The sequence below is a fragment of the Pongo pygmaeus genome, chromosome 9, assembly GCF_028885625.2.
Source record: "Pongo pygmaeus isolate AG05252 chromosome 9, NHGRI_mPonPyg2-v2.0_pri, whole genome shotgun sequence".
NCBI lineage: Eukaryota > Metazoa > Chordata > Mammalia > Primates > Hominidae > Pongo > Pongo pygmaeus.
The window spans coordinates 75,169,655-75,189,113 of NC_072382.2; the positions used below are offsets into that span (position 1 = coordinate 75,169,655).

At 38.7% G+C, this 19,459-nt stretch overlaps 2 protein-coding genes across 4 annotated transcripts in view; one reads left to right on the forward strand and one right to left on the reverse strand.

Annotated features, from left to right (window-relative positions):
- PPME1 (protein phosphatase methylesterase 1) overlaps nt 1–19,459 on the forward strand; it is an 80,541-nt gene that overhangs the window by 57,101 nt on the left and 3,981 nt on the right. For both annotated transcript variants that reach the window (XM_054440941.2, XM_054440940.2), the window contains exons 8-11: nt 4,697–4,762; nt 7,934–8,057; nt 14,828–14,957; nt 15,831–15,875. In XM_054440941.2, the coding sequence (XP_054296916.1) occupies nt 4,697–4,762; nt 7,934–8,057; nt 14,828–14,957; nt 15,831–15,875 (365 nt within the window). The remainder of the gene's footprint in view (nt 1–4,696; nt 4,763–7,933; nt 8,058–14,827; nt 14,958–15,830; nt 15,876–19,459) is intronic.
- P4HA3 (prolyl 4-hydroxylase subunit alpha 3) overlaps nt 18,773–19,459 on the reverse strand; it is a 67,982-nt gene continuing 67,295 nt past the window's right edge. For both annotated transcript variants that reach the window (XM_063672084.1, XM_054440938.2), the window contains one exon: nt 18,773–19,072. The gene's annotated coding sequence lies outside the window, so the exon portion shown is untranslated. The remainder of the gene's footprint in view (nt 19,073–19,459) is intronic.

The following is a 19,459-nucleotide window of genomic DNA, read 5'->3' on the forward strand; positions in this document are numbered from 1 at the left end:
ACACCACCAAGCCTGGCTAATTTTTAAATTTTTTGTAGAAACGAGGTCTTGCTCTGTTGTCCAGGCTGGCCTCAAGTAATCCTCCTGCTTTAGCCTGGCCTCAAGTAATCAAGTAATCAAATTCCTGGCCTCAAGTAATCCTCCCACTTTAGCCTCCCAAAGTGTTGGGGTTGTGGTGTGAGCCACACTGCCCAGCCACTGTTGCCTTTATTCTAAATGTTAGATTGTAGCTTTTCTTCTTTTTTAGGTCAAGCACCAAGTTGAAGGAATACAATTTCAGTTGCCACGCCTTATTGTAATAGCATATGAGGAAACATCATATAAACAGCAGAATTTTTTGAATATTTAAAAATATTTTAGATTTGGCTAAGTTGTCTGAAACCCGTTGTTTTCCCAATACACTATAGTGTATACTAAGATTCCTCCTGGAATCTTAGTAATTATTGATCATCTGCTGTCTAGCTGTTTCTGCCTCTGAGGTGAGAGGTTATACTAGGTGGTTTCTAAGGCATCATCCACCTCTGATGCTCCATGGTTTTAGATTTACTTTCTGTGTTTCAGATAAAATGGTGGAGAAATGGAAGATGGCTATAGGTTCCATTCCCTCAAATTTATTTGGATTTTGGGTAAATAAACTCAACGGGTAAATAGTTTTTGTAAAAATCAGTGACAGAATTCCATTTAAGCAAAGGAATGAATTTATTCATTAATTCAGTTAATCATTTGATAAAGTATTTATTAAACACTTATTTTGTGCTAACGAGTGAAGATTCAGAGATGAATAAAACACTGTCCCTTCCCACAAGGAGATCAGTCTTTGGATAAATGTCTTCATCATCCTATCTTCCTTCCTATTCTTCTAACTCCATCTCCAGTCTCTTCTTCAGAACATTTTCTCTTAAGTTCTCCAAACCACCAAGATGACTCTTTCAGCAAAATTACTAGAGACCTTTAAGTCTGTATTATATTGCACTGTATACCCTTAAGTTTTCCAATCCTCCCTTGAGGGATATGGCTCATATTGTTAATTTTCATTAATGTCTGTCTTAATGCCCTTCCTGCATCATAAGGGAAGAAGCTATTCTGTATTTATTTTCTACTTTCATATAGCATATGGCATACTGCCCTAGCAGGCAGAATATATCTGTTAACTGAATCAGATATCAAGTGGAAATTTAGGACTTGGTAAATATATCCTAGGCGTTTTCCTAGGACAAGTGGTCTTATGCAAGAATATGGCTTGTCAGAATGATGTTTGTGTTGGTGAAGTTGTTTCTACCACTTCCTGTTCACTACTGTGATGCAGGATTCCTGTTCTCACAGAAATATCAAAGATCTATCTTGGGCAGATAGCATCAAGAATGTAGCTGCTGCCAGCTTGGCTTGTATCTCAGGTGCCCTGCCTGCTTCCGCAGTAACAACCAGTGAGAAAGTTATTCTAGACTTGGCTCAGTTGTCTAAAGCCCATCCATCTTTTATCCAAACTTTTTTTTTTTTTTTTGAGACAGGGTGTCACTCTGTCGCCCAGGCTGGAGTCCAGTGGCGTGATTACAGCTCTCACCGCAGCCTTGACCTTCTGGGCTCAAGTGATCCTCCTGCCTCAGCCACCCAAGTAGCTGGGACTACAGCTGTGCACCACAATGCCCAGCTAATTTTTGTTTTTTGATTTTTTTTTTTGGTAGAGACAGGGTTTTATCATGTTGGCTGGGCTGGTCTTGAACTCCTGAGCTCAAGCAGTCTTCCCACCCGCCTCGGCCTCTCAGAGTCATGGGATAATAGGTATGAGTCACTACGCCTGGCCCTTTTTCCAAACTCTAAAAATTTATTCGGTAAATTTTTTTTTCTAGTGCCTAAGATGTGTCAGTACCTGATCTAAGAACTGGGGGATGAATCAGGCTCAGTTCCTATCATCAAAAAACTGGGGATGCAAACAAGGAAACGCATAAACATAACACAATGAAGGAAGCCAGGGGATATACCTAATGCAGCCTGGGTATCACGGTAGGCCTTCTCTTAAAGTAGTCTTGTTTCTTTTGCCAGATACAGGATAGAATAAGGGTTCTGTTTGTTAAATGTTAAGATGTTCTGGGTTTCATGAGAGTCATTGATCTTTCTGAACCTGAAAATTATTATACTATGAGGTATTTGGTAATTTTGTTTTTTATTCTGCTGGATATCTGAATCAAGTTTATGACTGATGGCCATTTTGGCTATTCCAGATTTTTTTTTTATGTTGAAATATAAGGCCAATGAATTACTGCTTTTGCTCTCATAGGTTTCCTAATGAGAGGTGGCAGGGGTATAGTCATTAAGAACCTGGGCTTTAGGCCAGGTGTGGTGGCTCACACCTGTAATCCCAGTGCTTTGGGAGGCTGAGATAGGAATATCACTTGAGGCCAGGAGTTTGAGACCAGCCTGGGCAACATAGTGAGACCCTGTCTCTACAAAAAATATATATATTTTTTAATTAGCTGGGTGTGGTGGCATGTGCCTGTAGTCCCAGCTACTCAGGAGGCTGAGGTGGAAGGATCATTTGAGCCCAGAAGTTCAAGGTTATAGTGAGCTATGATCATGCCACTGCACTTTAGCCCGAACAACAGAGTGAGACCTTGTCTCGAAACAAAACAAAAAAGTTAGGGGAAACCTGGGCTTTGAGGTCAGACAGATACAAATTTGCATCTTGGTTACACCACTCTGGCTGTTCTGAGGAAAATCGAATAGAAGAAGAAGTGGGGAATGAGGTGTGAAGTTGGTTAGGATACTGTTATAGTAAAGGAGAGTAATAATGGTAAACATAGACTAGGATGGCAACAGAGGAAGAGAGTCATTTTTTAATGTATTTTCAAGGTAGAGCTGACAGGACTGGTTTATGGATTGGATGTTGGGATAGAGACGGGGGAGGGCAGGAAGGGACTTAAGGATGACTTCTAGGTTTTTAGCCCAAGCAATTGGATGAATGGTAGAAACAGAAAGAAGTAGATATCGGAGCAAATAAGGGGCAGAGAATCAGTTTTGCTTGGATAAACTCAAATGCTTATTACATATGTAAGTGGAAATGTTAAGTAGGCAGTTGTATATACTAGTTAGAAGAGGCTGAACTAGAGATAAATTGGAGAATCGTCATCACATAGTTAATATTAAAAGTGAAAGATTGAATGTAAAGACCTAGGAACTTGATATTGATGGGAAAAAGATCCAAGACTGAGTCTTGGGATATTCCACAATATTTAGAGCTTGGGAAGAAGAGGAAGATCCAACAAGGAAACTGAAAAGGCACGGTTGATGAGGTAAAAGGAAAACCAGGTGAGTATATTAAGTGTTTGTAGAAGGAGGGAGAGAACAACTGTGTCAGATGCTGCAGAGAGACCAAGTAAGATGAGGACCAAGAAATGACCATTGGAATTGGCATGATAGAGGTGACCTTAACAAAATAAATATCTGAAAATAAATGGGAGATAAAAATCATATATAAGTTGGAGAAAGGATGAGAGGTGACAAAGTAGAGAAAGCAAGATAACTCTTTTGAGGAGCTTTGCTGTATAGGAGAGCAGAGAAATGGAGTAATAGGTAGTGAATGTGGCATTGGGAATGTTTTTAAGGGCTAGATAATGGAGTATGCTTGTGACATCCATGAGAGAAAAAAAGTGACACAGAAGAGAGACAGGATAACTGAAAGAAAGAGTATCTTTTCAGAAGCAAGAGGGGATGGGAACTAGTGCCCAAGGTTGGCCTTGATAGGAATAGAGATATTTCATGTATTAAACAGGCATCAAGGCAGAGTATATTATTACAAGTATTGGTGAATTTGTGGATTCATTTGGTAGTTAAAAGATGAGGTAATAGTTCTGATTGCCTCGGTTTACCATTAAAGTAAGAAATAATGTCATTATCTGAGGAGGGGGGCTTTAAAATTTTGAATGATTTTTTAAACTAAGAAATGAGATTTAAAGAAGTGCTTTCTCCTGGTGGCTTGCTTCAGGCAGTGTTTCCAGTTCACCCTGGGAATGCAGTCATTTTGCTTTGCCCTTAGTTGTACTTAGGTGGACAAATGTGAGAAGACTAATTTATTCAGATAGCCTAAGCCCTGTAGCACGGCACACAAGGCCCTGGAGAAGCTGGCGCCTGCCTACCAATCATACTCTGTCATGCTCCCCTTTTATCTCCTCCCTGCTTCTCCTTGCACCCAGTCCTCTAAAATCATTATCCTGCCGACTTTCACATCACAGCACCTTTGTTCATAATGTGCCCTCTGCCTAGAATGCTCTAACTAACCTCTTTTATTTTCTGGTTAAACTTGTTATCTGTACTCCTCAGTTTAGCTGTGACCTCTGGGGAACTTGCTCTGACCTCCTCATTCATGATCAAGTGCCTTCTTTGAACCTTGCCTTATTATATTGACATTATATGTGTCTTTTTCTCCCTACCAAATTATGTGCTTCTTGAATATAGGCCTGGCACCTAGTATCCTCTTGATAAATATCTGCAGAACTGAAATGGCTATGATGTTTTTACTTAATTTTTACTTATAAAACCATGTAGCCAGGTGAGTAATAGTGGCAATCTCTATAGTAAGAAACACTGGTGATCACTACTTTTTATTAGGTCTCACATAATCTGTAGAATTATTTATTTGATTCCAATGATGTGATACAATGGATACTGAATAACCTTCTCTCTTCCTTCTTTTCTTTCCCAGTGTGAAGAGTGGCCAGATTCGAAATCTGGAGTCTGCCCGTGTCTCAATGGTTGGCCAAGTCAAACAGTAGGTCTTACTCTTCCCCCTTGGTCTGGTTAGAGGCGGAAACATGGTGAGGGAATTACAGATTGCTTCTTTTGTCTTACACCGATTCTACCATTCCAGTAAATGCCTTTATTATTTTAAGTAATTTTACAGGTGAGTTCAGTTGGGACAGACAGATTTTCTTTTGCCTTCCTTCCTTTCTCTCCTTCCTTTCCTTCCCTTTCTTTTTTTTCCTCCTCATTTAATACTGGATTACCTTAGCAAAACTCTGTGTGTTAAAAAGCAAATCCCAGAGCATAGACATTACAAATTATGTTAACTTCAGTGATAGCAGCTGAGTTTCATTCTAGTAACAGTTTCCTTCTAAGCCAAACCTGGCTGTGAGGGAATTATAATAAAAAAGCTCTGGCATAGCCTGAGTGAAAGCCAGATTCTAAGAGTGAGCTAAGATCATTTAGCCCAATTGATCTTTCCTGATAGAATTACATGGCATTCTGGGTATTGCTGTATAGTCACAAAATAAACTTTAGATGAATTGAGAAAATGTTGCCCAACAGAACAGACAGAAGTTAGATGAAAATGATAATGGCATTGAGTGCTTACTATTTGCCAGGCACTGTGCAAGGTATTTTATATGCACTGTCTCATTTTTAAAACCTTATATTATGGAAAAATTTTGCACATATAAAAGAAGAGTGATACAGTGGATGGACCCCAGTGTTCCCGTTGTCCATTTTCAATGGTTATTAACCCATAACCATGTCTCATTTGTTTCATCTGTGCCCCTATGTATTTCCCCTAGTCACAAAATATTTTGAAGCAAATTCCAAACAAATATAGTTTCCTCTGCAAGATTTTCATATGATCTAAAAATAAGGGCTCTTTAAACATCATCACGATGACATTATTATACCTAAAAAAATTGGCAATTCTTTAATATCATCAAATATCTAATCAATATTCACATTTCTGATTGTCTTATAATTTTTTACAATTAAAGTCAAAATCAAAATAAGTAGATAGCAATTGGTTGATCCACCTCTCATGCATCTTTTAATCTAAGGTTCCACTTCTATCTCCCTCTCTTTTTTGATTCCTTGCAATGTATTTCTTGAGGAAACCTTGTTTGCCCCATAGAATTTCCCATGATCTGGATTTGCTGATTGAATTCTCAGGCCATAATTTAACATATTCCTTTGTTCCTTATATTCTGTGTAAATAGTTAAATCTACAAGCTTCATCGGGTTCAGGTGTTTTGTTTGCAAGAATACTTGATAGGTGATGTTGTGTACTGCCATCAGGAAGTACATAATGTCTGGTTGTCTTTTTTTTTTTTTTTTTGAGACAGAGTCTCTCTCGCCCAGGCTGCAGTGCAGTGACGCAATCTCAGCTCACTGCAACCTCTGCCTCCCGGGTTCAAGCAATTCTTCTGCCTCAGCCTCCCGAGTAGCTGGGACTACAGGCATGTGCCACCATGCCCGACTGATTTTTTATATTTTTAGTAGAGACGGGGTTTCACCGTGTTAGCCAGGATGGTCTCTATCTCCTGACCTCATGATTCGCCCACCTCGGTCTCCCAAAATGCTGGGATTACAGACATGAGCCATCATGCCCAGCCAATTGTCTTTTTTTTTTAATGTCAGGAGCCGTTGATGTTTATTACCTAGATTCATTAATTCATTTGCACTATCTCATTTAATCCCTACAATACCTCTTTAAGATAAGTATTGCTTTATAGATGAGGAAATAGAAGTTCAGAGAGGTAGTTTCCCAAGATCACATAGCTAGTGGATGACATAGCTAGTGGATGACATAGCTGAGATTCAAACTCCTGTGTATATGACTTCAAGGCCTATCTTATGGGTTTTATGCCTAAAAGGGCAATTTCAGTAGAAATATCAGGCAGTCAAAATGCAAGACTTTGAATAAGCTGTGAGACTGCCCACTTTTCAATTCCTAAATATTCTGAGACCTCAAATTTGTCTAATCAGTAGTAAAGCATTTTACATGGCATATATGCAGATAGTTGAGTGATTTTAAAATTTTATTTCCAGTGATGTTTTCTCTTAATAAATAAACCTATGTGTAGGAGAGTGCGTATGTGCACGTGTGTTAACTGTCCCATAGATAGCTGGAGCTTTCCTGCCCCTTATAATCTAGGTGGAATTGCCTTGAACCTCCTAATCCACAGGCTATAGAAATTCAAAGCATATGTTTCTTTGTTACACTGTTGTTTTTTTTTTATCACATCTATACTGTATACTAGATGTGAAACTTGGCACCTCAAGTTTCATATAAAACACCTACTTAACAAAAGATCTGTGAATGTACACTTCACTGAAGGTTTGGCAGAGAAGACAGAAAGGGAGAAGTTATCATTCTTAAAAATCTACCGCTGACTTTTGAATTTATCCCAGTCTCTTTTTATCTTGCTTTTTCTCTCTCCTTTTCCTTCTCTATCTTTGTCAAGGGCAAAATAACAGATTGTTCTCTATCATGCAGAGCAAACCTTGGCACTAGTTGTTGCCCAGGCCCTTGGGATTTTTTTACCTTTAGAGCTTGTCAATGTGTTTTTTCCATCAAGTTCTCTCTAAAGGAAGTATGGTACCAGCTGTTGATATAATAATAATTTTTCTACCAAAGAATATAATAAAGAGATGCAATTTTTAAGAGAAAAACAACAAGATAATTGGTTGGTTCAGATGGTTTCTGTCAGCTAATTAAAAAGTGAGGCCTTTTATCATTCTGTTTGAGCCTTGTTCTACTGTAAGCAGGGTTCAGCAGAAAAGCACCATGTTTTGGAGTTAGTTGAGCCTGGATTTGCATCCCAGCCTTATCCACTTATGAGTTAGGTGATGCTGGACAATTTTCTTAACTCTTCAGGGCTACTTCATAGGATTGTTATGAAGATTATATGAGATTATGCCAATAAAACTCATGCCTGAGGAAGTGGTTGCTCCCTTTCTGTGGGTCAGTATTGGTGCAAGAACTGGAAACCAGCCCTTGGAGAATAGTTATACATTGGCCATGATTTTCCACAGCCCTGGAAATGCACAATTCTATCCTCCTACCAGGATGATTGTTAAGTTTTAACTAACATTTGATTATAAAAGGCTGTAAGTATGAGTACCTCTGAGATAATTTGTGTATTGGACAGAGGTGTGTAATAGCACTTTTTTAAAAAAAACCTAGGTGTGAAGGAATTACAAGTCCAGAAGGCTCAAAATCTATAGTGGAAGGAATCATAGAGGAAGAAGAAGAAGATGAGGAAGGAAGTGAGTCTATAAGCAAGAGGAAAAAGGAAGATGACATGGAGGTGGGTAAAATCATTCTTGAAAAGATGCGGTATGGAATGGTTCAAACTGTGTGTGGGTGGGAAGGGGTGATAACATTGTTCTTTTTGTTTGCCATTAGATATTTTAGGGAGCAAAGACACTATCATAAGAGATACTTAGCTTAACTATAAGATGTAAAGCACTGTTGATAGCTCTGACCAATTGGAACATAAAACTACGCTATACACCTCTCCTAAAACAGACTGTTCTTCTGTTCCTGTGTTTCCTCCCATGACAAAAATTCCATTTCCTACCAGTCTACTCTAAGCTCATCCAGATCTTTTTTTTTTTTTTGAGACAGAGTCTTGCTCAGTCGCCCGGGCTGGAGTGCAATGGCGCGATCTCAGCTCACTGCAAGCTCCGCCTCGCGGGTTCATGCCATTCTCCTGCCTCCGCGTCCCGTGTAGCTGGGACTACAGGCGCCCGCCACCACACTTGGCTAATTTTTTTTGTTATTTTTAGTAGAGACGGGGTTTCACCGGGTTAGTCAGGATGGTCTCAATCTCCTGACCTCGTGATCCACCCTTGGCCTCCCAAAGGTGTAATCCCACGCCTGGGATTACAGGCGTGAGCCACCACGCCTGGCCTAAGCTCATGCAGATCTTACCCTGTCCATCTGTCTTTCAAAGTTTTTCTCCTTGAGGAAGCTCTTTAATTTTCTTTCCTTTTTTTTTTTTTTTTTTTTTTCGTTTGAGACTGGGTTTTGCTATGTTGCCCAGGCTGAATTCCTTGGCTCACGTGATCATCCCACCTCAGCCTCCCCAGTAGCTATAGCTGGGACTACAGGTGTGTGCCACCACACCCAACTTCCTTGGGGAAGCTTTCTGACCTCAGTTAGTATCACTCTCTTTCCAAGACAGCACTGAAAGTCTGTATGACACACCTTAGCACTTTTTTTTTGAAGTTGTACATATTAAGTCATAGAACTGATTTTATAAGTCACACTCAGAAATACTATGGTCCTTTGCTAGTCACCTGTTGACTCATGTTGTCCTCTGTGCAAGAATTGTATTCCAAACAAACAAAAAATGTGTATTTTGTGGCAGAAACTGATGTTCTGCATGAATTTCCCTCTGCATTTAGCTCAGGGTTGTATAAATAGTGTTTTATGAGTACTTGCCGGGCAAGTAGTGGTAACAAGTGCTTTTTTCTTGAAAATGTTTAGTGCTCATGAACAGCAGACTAGGGATGGATTCGATTATAAACATCTTACTAATGGCAGGTAATGAACATGTAATGACCTACTCCTTTGCATTTGGAGATGCTGCTGTTAGCAAGAAGGAGAATACATTTTTAAACAGTATTTTAAATTTGAGGATCTTCTTGCCATCTTTAAAATCAGTGATCAGAAATGTAATACTTTGTACCTCTTTAGAGTTTACAAAGGTTTAAATAACGCATGGTCTGTTTGGTCCTCTCAACACCTTATGAGGTGTGGAGAGATCTTTTCTCCCATATTATGGTGTAGAATCTGAGGCTTAGAAGTTAAGAGATTTGCCCAAGGTAATCAAGCATGCATTTAGTAGATTTGAGACTCTTAATATAATCAATTGCTTTTTACCCATTATGTGCTAAGCACTATGCTGAATGCTTCACATTTATCATCTCTAATTCTCATTTTAGTTCTGCATTGTAGGTATTATCACCATTTTACAACTTAGGTACAGATACTTGCCCATGGTCACACATAAAAGTTAAAGCTAAAACACACCCAGATCCTTGATTTTTAATTCTAACTCATTTTTTCTTTGTATTTTTTTTATAAGCCCAATTATGTGGTTTCATAAACTCCGGCAGTTCTGTTGAGAGGGTGAACTGAGGCACATTAATAAGGAGTGTCCATGAGTATTCACTCCCCATTTCTCCCCAACCCTCCCAGCTTAGGCAACCACTAATCTAATCTCTATAGATTTGCCTAATCTGGACATTAAATATAGATGGAACTATATAATATGTGGTCTTTTCTGACTGGCTTCTTTTCTCTTAGAATAAAATTACCAGGGTTCATCCATATTGTAGCACCTATCAAATACTTCATTTCTCTATATGGTTGAATAATGTGACATTGTATGGCTATACCACAGTTTTTAATCCATTCATCGCTTGATGGACATTTGAGTTGTTTCCACTTTTTGTCTATTATGAATAATACTTCTTTGAACATTTGTGTGCAACTTTTTGTGTGGATATAGGCTTTTATTATTTGTCTTGGGTACACAGCTGGGAGTGGAACTGATCGATCATATGGTAACTATATTTAACCTTTTGAGGAACTGACAGACCATTTTCCAAAGCAGGTGCACCCTTTTACATTCCCACTTGCAGTTTATGAGTGTTCCAGTTTCTCAATATCCTTGTCAACACTTGTTATTTTCTCTCTTTTTGATTATAGCCATCCTAGTGTATATGAAGTGATATCTGATTGTGGTTTTGATTTTCATTTTCCTAATGACTGCTGATATTGAGTTTCTTTTCATGTGCTTATTGTCCACTTATATATCTTCTTTGGAGAAATGTTTGTTAGATACTTTGCCCATTTTTTACTTGGGTTATTTGATTTTATTACTGAATTGTAAGAGTTCTATATATATTCTAGATACAGATCCCTAATTTGCAAATACTTTCTCCCATTCCGTGGGTTGTCTTTTCACTTTCTTGATGGCATTCTTAGAAGTGTAGACGTTTTTAATTTTGATGAAATTCAATTTATCTATTTTTCTTTTTGTCCCTTGTACTTTTGGTATTATATCTAAGAAGTCTTTGCCTAAAAGTCATGAAGATTTATACCTATGTTTTCTTCTAAGAATTTTCTTGTTTTAGCTGTTACATTTAGGCCTATGTGCCATTTTGAGTTAATGTTTGTGTATGATATCAGGAATGGAACCAACTTCATTCTTTTGCATGTAGATACCCAATAAACAGCGTGTCCCAGCTCCATTTATTGAAAAGGCTCCTTTTTCCCCATTTAATTGTCTTGCCACCTTTGCCGAAAATCAGTTGACTATAAATGTTAGATTTTATTTCTGGACTCTGAATTCTATTCTGTTGATCTATATGTCTGCCCTTATGCAAGTACCACACTGTCTTCGTTATTGTAGCCTTGTTGTATGTCTTGAAATCAGACAGTGTGTAAGTCCTCCAACTTTGTTCTTCTTTTTCAAGGTTATTGACATCCTATATATTTTTTAAAAATTTTAATACTTGTTTATGTGCCAGACCACGCTCCTGTTGTTTTATATACATGAGTATCTTTAGCTCATCCTTACAATTCTTTCAGATCTTGTGTTGCCAATTTCACAGCTAAGAAAACAGTCTGGGCCGGGCGCAGTGGCTCATGCCTGTAATCTCAGCACTTTGGGAGGCCGAGGTGGGTGGATCACGAGGTCAGGAGATTGAGATCATCCTGGCCAACATGGTGAAACCCCGTCTCTACTAAAAATACAAAAATTAGCTGGGCGTGGTGGTGTGCGCCTGTAGTCCCAGCTACTCGGGAGGCTGAGGCAGAAGAATCGCTTGAACCCGGGAGGCAGAGGTTGCAGTGAGCCGAGATTGCGCCACTGTACCCCAGCCCAGGTGACAGAGTAAGACTCTGTCTCAAAAAAAAAAAAACCAGGCTGGAAGAAATTAACTTTCCCAAGGGACCCACAGTTATTAGTTAATAATGGCTTTGGGACTTGCATTCAGTCAGATCTGACTGACACAAAGCGTTATGTTTTTAAACACTTTTCCAGTGAAACAATGGGAGATAATGCAAGGCCTGTGGTGGATGCCTTTGTGTGGAGAACTGCATCTCGCCCAGGTAAACATCCCAGGAAGATTGTTAGCCGACTTTCTGTTTCTCCCACCCAACAAGAAGTGGATCTCATTATATCAACCTGCTTTATTACCATTTTCACAGCATCTAATAGGCATCTAAACTAAACTTTATGATCCAGCTCTTTGGAGAAAGGATTTATTTCCAATAACCTAAATACAGAAGAAATCCTAATTCTATCCAGAATTTTTTCTTTAGTTTTGCAAATTTTAAGATTTGAGATAAACTTAATATTACTTTTTGGAGGTTCTCTTACCTTAAATTTGTCATTTCCCTGTGAAGTTTAGTGTGCATGTAGGAGGGGCTTGTGAGGTTATGCCTTGTCTCTGACGGTGGAGCTGATCTCTTAGAAATGGCTCATAGTGTTGTGGGGAATAGGACAGGCTGAGGTTCCAGGTTGAAATGGCAGTATTTCCTTTAAAGTGTCCTACCCCTGGTAAATATTAACAGTGGAGAATAGAATTAGTTCTTTAGTGAGAATATTTGAATCATAAGATACCTTTATGTCTCCTTTTACTGATGGAAGACCAAGGCCCAGAGAAGGGAAGGGACCTGAGAAAATCAGTGGCAAAGATAGGACTAGAAGACCCAAGTTTCTTGGTTTCCCATCTGGCAGTCTTTTTCTTTTTCTTTCTTTCTTTTTTTTTTTTTTTTTTTTTTTTTTACTGTGATAAAAAACAAAAACAAAACAAAAACCATAAAATATGCCATCTTGGTAATTTTTAAGTGTACAGTTAATATTCACATTGTTGTGAAACATCTGAGATTTTATGCCTATTAAACAAAAACTCCCCTTTTCCAAAACTCTTCCAAAGGCCCCTGGTTACCACCATTCTACTTTCTATGAATTTGACTATTTTAGATGCCTCATATAAGTGGGATCATATATTATATGTCTTTTTGTGACTGGCTTATGTCACTTTGCATAATGTCCTCAAAGTTCAGTCCCTATGCAGCGTGTGATAGCATTTCTTTCCTTTTTATGGCTGAATTATATATGTATGTACCACATTTCGTTTATTCATTCATCCATCAGTGGCCATTTGAGTTGCTTCCACCTCTTGGCTGTTATCCATAGTGCTGCTATGAACATGGGTTTGCAGATCCCTCTTTTGAGATTCTGTTTTCAATTCTTTGGATATGTACCCAGAAGCGGGATTCCTGGATCATACAGTAGTTCTGTTTTTAATATTTTGAGGAACTGCCTTGATGTTTTTCTTATTGGTTGAACCATTTTACAACTCAGTACACAAGGGTTCCGAATTCTCCACATCCTCACCAACACTTATTTTTCTCTTTTTTGATAGTAGTCATCCTAATGGGGGTGAGGTGGTATCTCATTGTGGTGTTGATATGCATTTATTTATTGATTAGTGATGTTAAGCATCGTTTCATATGCTTATTGGCCACTTCTGTATCACCTCTAGAGAAACGTCTGTTCAAGCCCTTTGACCATTTTTTAATCAGGTTACTCAATGTTTTTAGTTGCTGAATTGTAGGAGTCCTTTATATATTCTGAATATTAATCCATTATAAGATACATGATTTGCGAAGATTTTCTCCCATTCCATACACGTATTACCATTTTTCTATTTTTGCTTTTGTTCACTGCTTTTTGGTGTCATATCCAAGAAATCATTACCAAGTCTACTGTCCAGCTTTTCCTCCATGTTTTCTTCTAGGAGTTTTATAGTCTTAGTCTTACTAGGTCTTTAATCCATTTGAGTTAATTTTTGGATATGGGATAAGGCCCCAGCTTCATTCTTTGGAATATGCATATCTGTTTGGTTATCCCAGTACTGTTTGTTGAAGAGACTGTTCTTTCCCCATTGAGTGGTCTTGGCAGTCTTGTCAAAAATCATTTGACCATTTATGTGAAGGTTTATTTTTGGGCTCTCTATTCTATTCCACTGCTCTATTTGTCTTTACGGCAGTACCAAGCTGTTTCAATTACTTCAGCTTTGTAATTGGGGAGTGTGAATTCTCCAATTTTGTTCTTCTTCAAAATTGTTTTGGCTAGTCAGTGTCTCATGAGATTCCATATGAATTTTAAGATGATTTTTTTCTATTTCCTAAAAAAAAAAGCCATTGGAATTTTGATAGAGATTATGTTGAATCTGTAGATTACTTTGGGTAGTATGGACATCTTAAGCATCCAGTGATCTTTAAGGTAATATGTTACTATCTCGTGTTCACTTTTAGATTTTCATATTGTGGTTGATTCAGTATATTTATTTCAATTATAATGTTTCAGATATTTCAATGGTACAGAAAACTATAGAGAATTATTTATTTTTTCAGCCAATATTTGATTGCATACTCTGTGCTTATCTACTATAAAGATTTAATAAATGTTGACATTTTGTCGTATTTGTCTCATATTTCCTTTCAAAATTACTATTGCAGGAACATTATATCATTATCATAAAATATAAGAAAAAATGCTCTACTAACAAATCAACCTATTTTCAGTTTTCCTTTTTAGTACTTTACTATACTACATTTTTCCAGTAGTAATCCTAACTTAGATGACATGTTGTAATCTGTTTCTTGCTTATATTATAAGCATTTTTTCATACTGCAGTATGTTCTTTGTAGTTATTCTTTTGATGAAACATCCTTTTGCCAACCAAGTATAAGAAAGGCTTAATCTTGGCACTACCACTTACTAGCTTTGTGATCTTAAGAAAGTTTCCTAAATTCACAGAAACTAATAGCAATAAAAAGTAAACTTGTAATTATCTTAAAATGAATATTACAATGACCCATATAACAAGACTGTTGGAAGGATTGAATGTATATTAAAATGTCTAGGACTCAGTAGGTCCTTAATAAGTGCTAGTTTCCTTCCTTTTCCTTTTCCCAGGGATCTAGTTTTTAATCCTGTTCCTCCAGGGGTTGCCCTCGGAGACTCAGAACTTGCTCTTATTCCTCCAGACCAAGAAAGACCATCCATACACCTGGAGAATTGAACTGGCAAAAACAGAAAAATACTGGGACGGCTGGTTCCGAGGCTTATCCAATCTCTTTCTTAGTTGTCCCATTCCTAAATTGCTGCTCTTGGCTGGTAAGTGTATATGTGCATATATTAGTCAGCTCAGGCTGCCATAACCAAATATCACAGACAGAGTGGCTTAAACAACAGAAATTTATTTTCTCACAGTTCTGGAGGCTGGAAGTCTGAGATCAGGGTGCCAGCATGGTCAGGTTGTGGTGAGGGCTGTCTTCCTGGCTTGCCTTCTCTCTGTGCCCTCACATGGCCAAGAAAGAGTGAATGTGAGCTCTCTGGTGTCTCTTCTCTTAAGGATGTTAATTAGGGACGTTCATCCTATCATGTCAGAGCTCTGCCCTCATGACCTGAGGTTACGTCCTTATAGGCCCTAGTTCCAAATACAGTCACATTGGGAATTGGGGCTTCAACATGAGTTTTAGGGGGACACAACTCAGTCCATAGCAGTGTTGGTATATTGTCATCTCAATATGACCTCATTAAAACTTCTCACCAAATGAGTAGTGACATCCAAAGTAGAGTACCTTCCTCATTCATCTATGCCTTTTCTCTTCCCCACACCCAGTCTCTAAACCTAACTAAGCATAAGCATTCATCTAAGCATAAAGGATGACCTAATTCTGGCCTGGCCTGTCTACTTGGTCAAGCTCAAGTCCTTCTTAGTCTAGAGCTAGATACAGTGGTATAAGGATATTCTGATTATCATGAGAATTAAAATAGTAAAACCCTGTTTTCAGAACCAGTTTAACATAGTAATTATAGGGGAATCTTAACCTGAAAAGTTTTATCTGGTGGTGAGAGTATGCTCTGGGAGTTAGGATTGGTATAAACATGAATGGAGAATGTCATCATATTTACAACTTTGTAACACTTTTTAGTTAGTACTTGAACAGCAAAATCTATTTCACAATGAATTCTCTTGTTTTCTAGGTGTTGATAGATTGGATAAAGATCTGACCATTGGCCAGATGCAAGGTAAGTTATCAAGAAATTATGCCCCCGGACCCTTTTCTGAGGAAAGGGTGATAGGGCAGTTAACATCCTGAGATAGTGAGGTATAACGGAGAAAGCATGAGCTTTAGAGTCCGACCCAAGTTGGACATCCGCCTCTACTCCTAACACACTATATGATTATGGGCAAGTATTTCCCTTTCCTGAGCTCTAATTTGTTTAAAAAAAAAAAATCCATCCAAAAATGAAGATTATAATACTACCTATGTCTCAGTTATAAGAGTTAAAATGAGGCAATGTGTTTAAAAATTATGAAGTACTGTATAGGTGTATGATACTGTGAAAAAAGATATTCTGACTATTGATCAGTTTTTTGTTTATGGGGTTTTTGTTTTTGTTTTTGTTTTTTTGAATTGGAGTCTCACTCTGTTGCCCAGGCTGGAGTGCAGTGGCCCAATCTTGGCTCACTGCAACCTCTACCTCCCAGGTTCAAGCAGTTCTGCTGCCTCAGTCAACCCCAGTAGTGGGATTACAGGCATGCACCACCATGCCCAGCTAATTTTTGTATTTTTAGTAGAGATGGAGTTTCACCATTTTGGCCAGGCTGGTGTCAAGCTCCTGACCTCAAGTGATCCACCTGCCTTGGCCTCCCAGAGTGCTGAGATTACAGGTGTGAGCCACTGCAGCTGGCCAGTATTTTTCTTATTGTTAGAAGTTTTAGGAAAGGGAAAGGCTCAAGATAATCCAGATATAAAAAGGTATAAATACCTGTTTAGAAGACAGCATGGTAAGATGGTAAAAGTAAGGTCTCTGAAGTTTGGAAAACTGAGTTTTGAATACTGCTTTTCCAGTAATTTTTTGACTCTGGGCAAGTTATCTGACTTGCCTCAGCTTTAGTCTTCTTAATCTGTAAAATGAAAAAACTGATGGCAGCTCCAACGGATCGTGGGGTATAATGAGTAGGAAAGTGACATGCTGAGCACTGTGTACAGATGCATGTATGTTAGCTAGATAACAGTGGAGGCAGCGGGTCCAATTTTGTGGGGGCTCTTGCTTTAGTACTGGTAAAAGACTCAGTGAAGGTGAAGTCAGTAGGCATGCAACTTTTGGGTTATGGGAAGAAGAGGTGCCAACTCCAAGACCAAAGTTTCAGGCTCAGGCAGAATCTGTTCTAGACCTTTCTTCCCTGCTTACTCTCCCTGGACAATTTCATGGCTTCCATTTATACCTTGATGACTCCCAAAGCTAAACATCCACCTCACCCCTCTCTCCTGAGATCCAGTCCTAGCCCATGTAGCAAACCTGCTGGATGTCTCAAACTGTTCTTTTAGCTATCCTCAAGCTTTCCACAGCAAAAGGAGCTATATTCTCTCATAATAGTTGTTCAAAGGCTCTCACATATAAAACTCTGGTCCCAGACCTTCATGGCTTTGCCTTCCTTTAACTACATTGTATCCTGAGGCCTGGAATAGGACCATGAGCTGGGAACGTGTGATTTTTTTCCATGGCACTGATGTTGGTAATTATGGGCTTAGACACTTATTTAAGTAGATGCTTATAAATGTCTAAGCCCGTAATTACCAACATCAGTGCCACAAAATTGAATCTAAGACACTTAAGTTCAATTCAAGAAACCTTTCCTAGGCACCCTTTCTGTGCAAGACCTATGCATGATGCTGGGCAGACAGAAGAATCAGACATGGCCCCTGAGACTGCCTGAAGGCAGTTGACATGGACTGGGATAGCCTTTGAAATCATTGTTGATCACCAGCCTTGGAATCAGACAATCCTGGGTTTGAATCACTGTTAATAGTTTTGCGGTATGAGTGAATTCCTAACTTAGTTAATTTTGAGTTTCTTCATCTGTAAAATGGAGATAATGATATATCTGAGTACAGTTACATGAAGTTTAAATGGAAAAAATGCGGGTAGTCTAACAAATGATGCCTTTCATTATATTCAGGAAGTAATTACGATTCCTTACGAGATGTCCTCCTGTTTCCTCAGTATGGATTATATCAAGACCACCTTCTGGTTTAAAGAAAGCCTCCTATGAGTATAGAGAGTAAATGGCGAGGATAAGGAACATTCCATAAAACAAAGGGAAATGGCTAAGGCTGCATAAATTCCAAACCACAGCTTTCCCAGCACTGTGTTCAAACCAGCTGACTTAGTTACGAAATCCTGGAAAACTACCACCTATTCATAGTACACCTTGGGTAAATAATTTAGGCTCTCTGAACCTAAGGCTCCTAATCTGTGCAGTGGGAGAGAAGAGTTTGGAAATATTCCCACCTCATAGAATAATCATGAGGATTACCCATGAGCATGTTATTTTATGTGTACCTGGCACAGTGTTGTTGGTGTATGTGAGTTCTCTCTGATTATACCTACTCTTCCAAAGAGGAAGGACAAATGCGTCCCTAGTCATCAGAGCTGATGTAACAGAAAGAACAGGGAGATTGGAGTTGTAAGTTTTGGATCTAGTCATTTGTTCATCATTCATTCGCTAAAGACTTAAGCATCTACTCAGTGCCCAACCCTGTGTTAGGTCTTATTAGGGATATAGAGCAAGTAATAACACCACTGTCCCCTGTTCTTATGGAAATGACACACTCCTGGGGAGGCAAGCACCAGTGGCACATAAAATGTAAACTTACTTGAAACTTACAAGAGGGCCATGTGCTGCTCTGTGTTTGGATCCAAGTGCATTAACAACAGTACTTTAGGAGCTAGAAGGGAGAGGTGACTAGGCTTGAGCACCCAGAGAGAGGCCGCTTACTGCAGGAGGAGGGGTACAGAATGGACTTTACTAAATGGGATCATCTTATTCCTCCACTAATTAACGAAGTGGCCTTGGGCAGGTCACTTGACTAATCATGGCCTCAGTTTCATCATCTCAGAAAAGAATTTCAGTATTTTTGTGCACAATTGTATAGGGTAGATTTTGAGAATCAACTTTAAAAATGGATAGAAGAGTACACTGAAAACTTTTTGAATCCTGTGTAACTGGGGTAAGAACCATAGGATGTAATGACCAGAAGAACTTTCAAGCCCATTCCTTTATTTTATAAATAGAGAATCTGAGGCTGAGAAAATCTGCTGTCTCTACTTATGGGGGCTCTGGGTCTCATATCCTTTAGTCTCCTTAGGGATCTTCTTTATCAGTCATCGCTGTTCATTCTCAATCATTGTCGCATTAGTTATGAGCTTACAGTGTTCTGTAAGACAGTATGAGGAAGTGCTTAGTACAATGCCTGGCACATGCTTAAGTGCTCAGATAGTAACTTATTATTGTAATAATACATTTTGAATCCTTAACGTAGCTTACAGAATCCTTAATGGTTTGGCCCCTGCTTACCTCTCCAGCCTTATTATTAAACACTCTCATAAGCACCATGCCAAGCTTCTTGTATTCCAAGCCATTTCAAGCCTTCCTTCCTTCCTGGGTCCCTCTTGGATTGTGAACTTCCCTTTCTTATGCTCTTACAGCCCCATGTGCCCAGTTTTATCATAGGAATGACATGCTGCATTAAAATGTTGGTTTTTGTGTTTACTCCCCTACTGGACTGTAAATCCCCTGAGGACAAGAACTGTTTCTTCTGTGT